Raw genomic sequence first — 11,510 nt, 5'->3', positions numbered from 1 at the left:
AGATACCTAGGAATAAATCTAACCAAAGAGACAAAGGATCTGTACTCAGAAAACTATAAAATACTCATGAAAGAAATTGAGGAAGACACAAAGAAATGGAAAAACGTTCCATGTTCATGGATTGGAAGAACAAATATTGTGAAGATGTCAATGCTACCTAGAGCAATCTACACATTCAATGCAATCCCCATCAAAATACCATCCACTTTTTTCAAAGAAATGGAACAAATAATCCTAAAATTTGTATGGAAGCAGAAAAGACTCCGCATAGCCAGAGGAATGTTGAAAAAGAAAATGCTGGCAGCATCACAATTCCGGACTTCCAGCTCATTACAAAGTTGTCATCATCAAGACAGTATGGTACTGGCACAAAAACAGACACATAGATCAATGGAACAGAATAGAGAGCCCAGAAATGGACCCTGAACTCTATGGTCAACTCATCTTTGACAAAGCAGGAAAGAATGTCCAATGGACAAAAGACAATCTCTTCAACAAATGGTGTTGGGAAAATTGGATAGCCACACGCAGAAGAATGAAACTGGACCATTTCCTTACACCACTCACAAAAATAGACTCCAAATGGTTGAAAGACCTCAATGTGAGACAGGAGTCCATCCAAATCCTAAAGGAGAACACAGGCAGCAACCTCTTCGACCTCAGCCGAAGCAACTTCTTCCTAGAAACACCGCCAAAGGCAAGGGAAGCCAGGGCAAAAATGAACTATTGGGACTTCATCAAGATAAAAAGCTTTTGCAAAGCAAAGGAAACAGTCAACAAAACCAAAAGACAACTGACAGAATGGGAAAAGATACTTGCAAATGACATAGCAGATAAAGGGCTAGTATCCAAAATCTATAAAGAACTCATCAAACTCAACACCCAAAGAACAAAGAATCCAATCAAGAAATGGGCAGAAGACCTGAACAGACATTTTTCCAAAGAAGACATCCAAATGGCCAACAGACACATGAAAAAGTGCTCCATATCGCTCGGCATCAGGGAAATTCAAATCAAAACCCCAATGAGACACCACCTCACACCCGTCAGAATGGCTAAAATTAACAAGTCAGGAAAGGACAGATGTTGGCGGGGATGCGGAGAAAGGGGAACCCTCCTACACTGTTGGTGGGAATGCAAGCTGGTTCAGCCACTCTGGAAAACAGTATGGAGGTTCCTCAAAAAGTTGAAAATAGAGCTACCATATGATCCAGCAATTGCACTACTGGGTATTTACCCCGAAGATACAAAAGTAGGGATCTGAAAGGGTACGTGCACCCCGATGTTTATAGCAGCAATGTCCACAATAGCCAAACTGTGGAAAGAGCCGACATGTCCATCAACAGATGAATGGATAAAGAAGATGGTATATATACACAATGGAATATTATGCAGCCATCAAAAGGAATAAGATCTTGCCATTTGCAACGACGTGGATGGAACTGGAGGGTATTATGTTGAGCGAAATAAGTCAAAAAGAGAAAGACATGTGTCATATGACCTCACTGATATGAGGAATTCTCAATCACAGGAAACAAACTGAGGGTTGCTGGAGTGGGGCATGGGGTGGGAGGAATGGGGTGTCTGGATGATAGACACTGGGGAGGGTATGTGCTCTGGTAAGCGCTGTGAATTGTGCAAGACTGTTGAATCTCAGATCTGTACCTCTGAAACAAATAATGCAATATATGTTAAGAAAAAAAGAAGAAGGTAGCAGGAGGGGAAGAGTGAAGCAGAGGAAATCGGAGGGGTAGATGAACCATGAGAGACGATGAACTCTGAAAAACAAACTGAGGGTTCTGGGGGGGAGGAGGGTGGGAGGATGGGTTAGCCTGGTGGTGGGTATTGAGGAGGGCACGTTCTGCATGGAGCACTGGGTGTTATGCACAAACAATGAATCATGGAACACTACATCTAAAACTAATGATGTAATGTATGGGGATTAACATAAGAATAAAAAAAAAAAAAAAGAAATACCACAAGGAACAGGGAAGGAGATGGTAACGAAACCTTCCAGCACCTGGAAGTGTCCTCAGGTGACATGGCGTGCCCCTCATTTAAAGCATTTCTCTGGCTCTTCCAGAGAAGCATGTGTGTAGGAGGTCAGAAGTCAGTCACCGTCAGCAAGCCTCATCCCATCGCCAACCACGTGTTCCATGAGCTCTGTGTGATCACTGCCCTCTGCAAGTTTTCCATCCCGTTCCCTTAATTCCTTTCTTCCCAAGCCGACTGGCATCTTAGCTCCATTATGTGCTCGCTTTGAGGAGAAGACCATAGAAACAAACAAAACTCTCCTTAATTTTTAATGAAACAGGTGAAGCTGGCTGTGTGTCAGTCATTTTTCTTTCAACATAAGTTCTCTGTCTCCAAGATGGCAGATGAGCCCATGTATGTCCTCACATACTGTCCTGGGAATGGTGTGACGTGTGTGGACAGGAAAGTAAGTGACAGAACAGTACTCAGGGAGTTAACTATAGAAGTACTTCACAAACATTGACAGCACAAGAAAGAATACTGGTTTTGATGAGGCCCCAAAATATGTTGCTGACGGTAAAATGATTATTGGTCCCACGCAGAGGTCTAGCTGATCTATTGAGAAAATGGCAGGACCCTTTTCAGCTAAAGCAATAGACAACTCCACAATCAACCTGTGTCTCTGGGTTTCCTTCCAATAAGCCTTATTGCTGGGGCCTGAGTCTTAGTCTGTGTTGTGACCGTGGTTGGAGGCCAAATGCGTAACTAGCCAGGAGTCCCTAACAAAGATTGGTTTCATAAGTGTCAGAAAGCCGCAAATCTAATACTTGGTGTGTTGATACCAAAGGCTGATGTTCTCAGGGGAACCTCTGTCTTAGCTCAGAACATCAGTTTGGTGGCCTTCTGAGTAGAATGTGGACTGTGTGTAGTGATGTTCAGTAGAACACTGGATTTTGAGTGTGTGAATTAAAGCAATATCATAATATCGTGGGTATCAGTGAACACCAAGAATAGGATTTCACCAAATCCTTTTTTTATGTTGTCCATTTACCACTGAGTATCATTGCTAACCTAATACTAATGATAATGATGAAAATAATAGTAATAATAATAATAACAGTAAAAATATGACAGCCAAGAACACACAACATGAGTGCTTACAATATGCACAAATTCAGGGCTGATTCTATATGCCATAGATTGCAATTAGCAATTCACTGAGCTAGAGATATCTTTTATTATTTCCTTTAGATTTCTTTTTTTTTTTAAAGATTTTATTTATTTATTTGAGAGAGCAAGAATGAGAGAGAGAGAGAGAGAGCACATGAGAGGGGGAAGGTCAGAGGGAGAAGCAGACTCCCTGCTGAGCAGGGAGCCTGACGTGGGACTCGATCCTGGGACTCCAGGATCATGACCTGAGCTGAAGGCAGTCGCTTAACCAACTGAGCCACCCAGGCACCCTATTTCCTTTAGATTTCTAAAAGAAGTGCCTTCTATTATACATATATAAGATATATATAATGGTGTAGAGTACCTGGTACCTCAACACATTAATTGAAACACTAGAGTGTTTTATAAAATCACGAGCCACACCAATAAAATGGAAAACAGTAATCATGAAAAAAATCTGCCTTGGGTCTTAGGCTGTGTCTTAGAGTTTAATGCAGGCAGCAGTAAAATCTCTCACATTTTGTTGGTAATTATTTTTCTTTTGTTATCAGTATTGAGAATATTGGGATTGAGCACATATTAAGATTGATTTGCCTACGACGTGCAAGTGAATTTTCTAGATTATTATGTATTCCACTATCATAAAGACCATTTTAAAGAAGCATAATTTCACATTCTACTACTTTATTAAGCCATAATAGTTTAAGATATGTCATATGTGAGGTTGCTTTTTGCAATCTCTGATGATTTCTTAAGAAAAGGAAGATTTAATTAAAATTAGCATGGTCGCTGTTAATTTAACGATCAGAGAAGTATTTAGATCAGTTAACCATCTTTTCCCCTTAAAAGATGAGGCCACTTGGGTGTTCAGTAGAGTAAGCCTGCCACCCTGCTGTGTCTCAGTGTATCGGGTTTGTGTTACTCCCTGATATTTTGGAGGGGGCAGGAGAGACTAAAGAACTTTTGAAATATTAAAGTTTGTTTATGATTGTGTGCTCTGTGTCTATGTCATGTTCTCTACTTGAGCAAAGGAAAGAATGTTCTTGGGGAATAGAGATCCACCGTCCACCACCGAGGTTTTCTGTGGGTGCCGGGCTGGGTCTGAGCCTCACACCGGAAGCACAGAGGTTCTGAGGGAGACTCTGGCTCACCCTCGGGTCTTTGACTGTGATGCACTCAATGCATTGAGCTCTTCCTGGGGGCCTTGCCTTTAACCACACCCCCCAAGCCTCCACCTAATGGTCATTCTCCTTAAAACCTCCCCCACCCTGTCGCCAGCCCCAGGTGGAGTTTCTGGTTCCTTCCTCTGTGGCCTCACCACACCTACTGTTTGCCCGGCAGGAGCCGGACCTCAGAGGGCTTGTGGGCCATGGGAAGGAATGAGCACTTTGTTTTTCCTGGAATGGAGCACAACGGCAGGGAGGGGTCCATGAAGGTCAAGAGCTGTTTTATATTCATAAAGGTCATTCTGGCTGTTGTGCAGTGAAAGATGAGAAGAAGCAGGGCTTCCCATTAGAAGGTGGAGGTTACGGTGGTTTGGACTGGACCTTTAGCCTGGAGGTGGCATGAGTGGTCACGTGGGGGGAATATTTTGGAGGACATCGATGCCTTAGGACTTCAAAGCCAGAAATCCCTGGAGCAGAGGTTGTGAGAGAGATGACTCGATCCTGACATCAAAGAGAGGGTCTGTAGAGCAACCCTAGTAAGGGAGTAAAGGGACATGTAGGCATTTCTCCCGGATGCCCAATTCCGAGGTTGCTAGGTTCCAACTCTAACTTCAACCTGGATCAATTGATTTATTTCCCATTAGACATTTTCACAGAGCAATCCCATTGAAGGAAAAAAAAACAAAAAACAAAAAACAAACACCTGCATCAATCTCTCTAAGCAGACTTAGAAGAAATGCAGGGAGCTGGAAGGAAGCTGACGATTTTGTCTCTTATTCTTATCCTAAGCATGAAACTCTGCACTGAGAAGCACATGAACAGAGCAAACATTTTAAGTGCCTGTCTGTTTTTTTCTCATCAGTACCTAAAATGACCAACCACGAGCAGTACCTTCTCGGCCACTTGCTCTGAATGAAATCCTTCTCTACCCAAGAGCTGTTGTCACGTTTGGGATGACTGTTTTTTCACGGGCAACTGTTTTTTCTCTACAGGATACCCCAAACAGAGGACTGCAGTGCCCCGAAATGGGTTTTCCCCCAAGCCGGAGCTGCAGGGCCGCGAGGCCGAGCGGCAGCTGGTACAGCGGCTGAAGGAGAGGTGCCAGCAGCAGGCCAGGCAGCTGGGCCTCGTGCAGGGGGAGCTGCGGAGGGCCATGTGCGGCTTCCAGGCGCTCGCTGTGTCCACTCAGTACTTCTCCAGAAAGGTGAGGCCACGTTTGGTGAATGTCGAGGGGCTTTTTGCTGGAAAAGAGGGTGGTGATGGTGATAGTTGTGTGTGTGTCGGGAGCGGGGGTCTTAGTTTGGGTTTAGAGTTAGAGACTGATTTGATTTTCAGAAGGTCATACAAATCTCCAGCAGCAACATCTAACGTCCTGGGAGCCAAGTTTATACGTTATGTGTGAGAGAAATTAGTCTGGGAAGAATGATTTAGTAACCTTGATTTCAAAAGGGAGCATTATATAAAAAATGAAAGAAGATATAAATGAACGTTTTGAAGGTGAGATCTTTGAAGAGAATAGAACATGAGATTGTTTGCATTTTAGGGATGAAATGGCCAAATTCTAAAATTTCTGCACGTTTCAGATAAAAGGGAGGCAGGGCCACAGTGCTGTTCCGCTTTGGCTGTTGATGGGAAATGGAACGTGCCAGGTCTGGGGGCAATATGGCCGAGGAGTCGAGGTCACGCTCACAGTGTTCACAGAGCAGTATGGGGTGGACGGCATCCTCTCTGCTCCTTTGGTTTCTCTGAAAATGCAGAAAGTTGGTTTCTTCTCAGCAAATTAGTTATCCAGAGGCCTCTGGAGCCATCCACACACTGAGTCTGTTATTAGCCATGATGTAGCTAAGCTTTCCCACCTCTCGACAGTGGAGAAGGGGTTAATGGGAGCCTGGTGTCTGATGGAATGCATTTATGTTCCAGCAAGAAATAGCCAAGGCATGTTTGAGGGAGAAGATGAACATTTACCTTCGAGGTTTAAACATTATGAATCAGCATGTTAAAAACCCATAAGGCATTTTGAGTTTCATATATGGACCTTCTGGTAACTATAAATGGGAGGAAATAAAAATACTTTGTAAATGCTCTCCAAATAAGAAAATGAACTAGCTAAGTGTCTGGCTACTTTAAAGAAGAAAAGCAGAAGAATGTTAAGTAGCACCATGTCCCTGGTTTTGTTATCACCTGAACATTAAAGCATGGAGGACTCTGGCTTTTTATGACATCCTACAGCAACCCCCCCGCCCCACCGCCCCCAGTACAGAAGTCTGAGCTGCCTTTCTTTGTTGTTGTTTTCTGTTTCGCTTAAAGCTTTCAGCAGAAAGACCCAGTTACCAGTTTGTTGGTGTAGTGAAAGACAAGAACGGACTTCAGTTTTATCCATAGTTTCAGCCTCTTTCCCAACCACAGTGTTCCCAGTGAATGACCACTTTGAATTGTATACCTTCCTTTCTGGTCTAGAACCATGGGTATCAACCTTGGACAGCTCAAGTCACTCCACACCCACCCCTGTAAGAAGTAAAATTACAAACACATTTTTGAGGGGTCAACAAGGCCTGAGTTGCTGTGGTATATGTTGAGCAGTTTTCTTATTAGAGAGAGGCATGATTTTTTTTTTAAAGATTTTATTTATTTATTCATGAGAGACAGAGACAGAGAGAGAGAGGCAGAGGGAGAAGCAGGCTTCCCGTGGAGCAGGGAGCCCGATGCGGGACTCGATCCCAGGACCCCGGGATCATGACCTGAGCCGAAGGCAGACGCTTAACCATCTGAGCCACCCAGGCGCCCGAGGCATGATTTTTTATTCTTTAGCTTGATGTGTATTTTCTACTGACTGTCAAGTCTTTAATAAAGAGAGGAGAACAGGGTTGTACATTGAAGTTCAATGATAACATTGATGTTGTTACTCTGCCCTTCTGGGATTACTCTTCCCATGCGTCATCCAGTGTCTTAACAAATCCTTTGTTTAAATTTTAATGCCACTATAGTTAACACAGAGTGTTACATTAGTTTCGGCTGTACACTGTAGGGATTCAACTATTCCATACATCACCCGGTGCTCATCACGTAACCAATCCTTGATAAAAGTTTCTATGGCTAGGCATATCAACAGACATTGATATAACATATTGGTAATATGTGCTGTGTTCCCAAGTTGGAACTTTTGGACCCCATTTATGGCATTATGGCAGAGAAGGGAGTTCCTGGGCAAAAATTAAGGGTTGGTTCCCCATAGTTATGTGGTTCTGTGCCCCCGGAATATTTCTTGTTGGCCCACAGACCAAGAGTTTTATTTCTCTGCTGTATACACATGGCTCTTAAATCAGAGACCAAAAAGGTCTAGCAGGTGATTTGTAGGCATCACCTTCAGACCTCCCTACTCCTCGAGTTGCACTCGGCATGACATTCAGCAAGACGAATGGCAGACATGAATTTCATGTTCTTTTCAGTAAATCACAACCAGCAGCTCCAGACAGGCCTCCCAAACGACCATGGCATTTCACCTCCCACACAATGTGTGCTTTTCTGTCTCTCCAATCTCAACTCTCTCTCCAGATAAACCCCAGAACTAAAAATGGGCATGTTAAAAAAAAAAAAAAGTCTGTAGTTGAACATAAGTGGCTTACACAGAGGCTGCCATGTGTCCCACGTGGTTAAGATGGTTGATTTGAGAGTTTGTCCAGTCTCACCAGATTAGACCAGGAGGTGGGAGGTGGGGCGGGAGCACCTAGAAAAATAGAGGCACAGTGACCAGGAAACCTCCAATGGGGGAGCCCTCTATTCCAAGGTCTCATGATCCTGAGATGCTCGGTGTCACTCTCGTGGGAAGCCAGTGCGTTATTATTCCGTGTAGGAGTATCCAGAGCAGATCATTCCAGCTCTGAAGAGCGTGACCCCCCTAGCCATCATGAAAAGGCAGTATCTCTTTTCTTTTCTGGTTAGGAGACTCAACCATGTGCCTTGGAAGTCTACTCCTGTATTGTTTCTATACTGTAGCAGATCTGTCTGCAAAGCATGGCACAGGACCAGCAAGGAGTGAGCCCCCTTTTTGCCTCCATCTCCGTATGAGACCTTGAGCAAGCTACCGCCCCTCTCTGAGCCTCATCACATCACCGAAAGGAATAATATCCTTGCCCTTGCTCTGGCTCCGCTAGCCGAGTCCCCTCTGACCAGTCATCCTTGAGTCTCTGTTTCCTTAATTTCAAATAGGGTTAATAATGCTTCACAACGTTATTGTGAACGTTGAATGTCGTAAATTAATGAGTGAAGTTACTTCAAACAATTATTGAGTAAAACCTTCTTTTTGAGTACGAGGAAATCTGACAAAGCCCTGCCCTCAAATATTTTACTCTCAAATGAGATGAATAAGACACAGACGAGACATACAAAGCTAAAACATAGTACAAACCACTCTTATTTCGCTATAAATGTACATAAAGAGTTTGGCCTGGGATGTACTTTAGGATAGAAATAATTTTCTAGTCTAGCTATTCAGCTGCTGCTATATATTTTTTTTCCAGAATGTGCTGATACCATTAAGGATGTATTGGAAGTAAGTCTCAGTGTATGGGAAGTCAGTAGAAAAAAGGAATTAGAAGCCTAGATAAGAATCTTCCATTCTGGCCCCATGCTTTACGGCTCCTGGCAGAGCAGCTGTGAAGATTGTCAGCTGTGACAGCCTGAGCCCAGTGTCCAGGGACTCCAAGATGCCACACTGAGGTGCTAATATCAGCCTCATGCTTGCGTTGGTTCCAGGCTGCTCCGCCCCTGCAGCAAGGCTGGTCCTCACCACAGGCCAAACAGATAGGCTGAAATCTGTGGTGCAAGACCTCTGGGTGGTGTAGTAAGGAGCCTGACTCTCGGACTCTGCACTTCTTAGGGTCAAGTTGAATGATTTTTACCTTTTTCTCGCTGCCTGGTTCCTGGGAATGCTACTCTTTAGCAGCCCCTGGTGGCCAACCCAGCAAACAATCCAGACGATGGTCCTGTATTAGGTGGTGTGCCTTGCTGTGTACCATCACGTTTTATACAAGTTACATCTGAGGCTGTATTTATTTTCATCTTATTTTTAGTAAGAATTATTATATTTATTCAACATTTTTATATGGATTTGCATCATTTTTATCTTTGGCTTTATAAATGTGATAGTAGATGATGGGTTTTAATTGGGTTTTTTATTTATTATTAAATAGTTTAGGCATAAAAGACTTGAAAACTAATGTCAAACATGTGTACTATATAAGCTTAATAAAAACTAATAATGCATCAGCCTTTTTCCCCTGTATATATGTATATTGCTTTTACTATTTGACCTTATGTCACACAATAATTTTAAATAAAGAAGGTAGAAAGCACAATATCCAAACACCAATCATCTATATTTAATACTTACTAACATTTTGCTATATTCACTTCATCTGTGTTTCTGTTGTCAGTTAAGGGTTTATATTTTTAAATATAGTTTATATATTTCAACTTCAACTTTTCAACTCACTTTCATTAGCAGATTTTTATCAATGCTGCCTCTACCCTATGAAAGTTTCTATGGAGGATTCAAAAAAGTAAAAGGCAGAACTCCTTAAAAACAGTGTCACTCCTGCTTATTGACCATCTCCAGTGTCCTGTACACTTTAGATATATTTTATATGTATATATATGTGTATATAATATAATAATATATATTGTATATATAGTAATATATAACATGGTATACATAAGATACATAGGATATAGGGGCGCCTGGGTGGCTCAGTCGTTAAGTGTCTGCCTTCGGCTCCGGTCATGATCCCAGGGTCCTGGGATCGAGTCCCGCATCAGGCTCCCTGCTTGGTGAGGCTGCTTCTCCCTCTCCCTCTGCCTGCCGCTCCCCGTGCTTGTGCTCTCTCTGTGTGTCAAATAAATAAATAAAATCTTAAAAAAAAAATACACAGACTATAATATATAATTATATATATAATATATATTTATTTATAATATTTATATTATTGTAACCCTCACAACAACCCTACCTGGCCTAGATATCATTCTCATATGACAGGTGAGGAAACTGAGCCTAGGGAGATTATGTACCCCTTCTAAAGACCGCATAATTAGAAAGGGATGGGAGCCGTGATACAAAAACAGGTTGTTCCATATTCAACACCCATGTTTTTCCACAAGCTTATGTGCTATCTCTTCCTCTGCCTCTCTAATCATCAAGGTGCTTTTAATGTAATTAAGGAGAAAAAAAACATAATTGGAAAAAGCAGAAAGTGAAACAGTTATCAAAAAGTCAACACCTGCACAGGATACCAGAAAACTGTCTAAGGCAATATTTAACCTGTTGCCATAAAAAAGGTTATGTGCGCAGGTGCAAGCCCAGTTATTGTGAATGGGAAGACCACTGTGGATGGTCTAAGAAGGGGACCTGGAAGAGCCACAATGGACACGGGTGGGATTCTAGATGAGTGAAGATGAAGGAAGAGCATATGCATGTGTGGGAAGGGGACACTCAAAGTCTATTGTCTGCCAAGTGGTGTCCTCCTGCCTGTCTTTAAGCTCTCGGTATGGTAATGATTTATGAATAGAGACCTAGGCACTCAGGAATCATTTCTAAAATGCAATGATTGCTCTGAACAGATTGAAAACTCCTCATAGTCAAGACCACCCAGATTCACCTTCATGCTCCAGAGCACTTAGCGTTGTTGTTTTTTGGTCAGAGTAGGGTGTGTGCTAAAGGGGAGGAGAGAAAAGACAGGTGTAGGATCCCTTTGTAAAATAAATGCTTGCTGGCTTTAGCCATTTGTTACATTCAGATTTTAAAACCCAGGGATTTATCAGGATAAATGTCTGCCCTAGAGCTCCAAAAGCATTTGAGATGCCATTATACCTCCAACCAAAGGATTTTGTATTGCAGAGACTTTTCCATTGAGTGGAGCTCTCAGAGCTGAATCAAAATTGAAAACAGTAAGCTCTTTGTTGCTCCCTAAATCCTAAAAAATGACCATTTAAATATAGTGTTTTGTGTCCCTCTCCCTTACAGACAATGCCCTATGATTATCTTCTCTTCCCTTAATTTTACCTTGAATAACTTAAGGCTTAGAGAGAAGGCAAGCACTTCTGATGATTCATCAGCATATAACTTAGTGGGAAATGTTAGTGAAGTAGTCAATGGACCGTTCAGTGATTGCTGTTCTGGAAGAATGCTATATGTCACAAAAGTAA

General features: G+C 42.4%; 1 protein-coding gene across 3 annotated transcripts in view; it reads left to right on the top strand.

The window, feature by feature from the left end:
• Positions 1-11,510, top strand: part of MTUS2 (microtubule associated scaffold protein 2) — a 374,457-nt gene that overhangs the window by 240,938 nt on the left and 122,009 nt on the right. For all 3 annotated transcript variants that reach the window (XM_044913210.1, XM_044913209.1, XM_021678263.2), the window contains one exon: positions 5,303-5,514. In XM_044913210.1, coding sequence (XP_044769145.1) covers positions 5,303-5,514 — 212 coding nt within the window. The remainder of the gene's footprint in view (positions 1-5,302; positions 5,515-11,510) is intronic.

Source organism: Neomonachus schauinslandi, chromosome 3 (assembly GCF_002201575.2).
Source record: "Neomonachus schauinslandi chromosome 3, ASM220157v2, whole genome shotgun sequence".
NCBI lineage: Eukaryota > Metazoa > Chordata > Mammalia > Carnivora > Phocidae > Neomonachus > Neomonachus schauinslandi.
The sequence above is the reverse complement of the archived record's forward strand: the minus strand, read 5'-3'. Positions and strand labels throughout refer to the sequence as shown.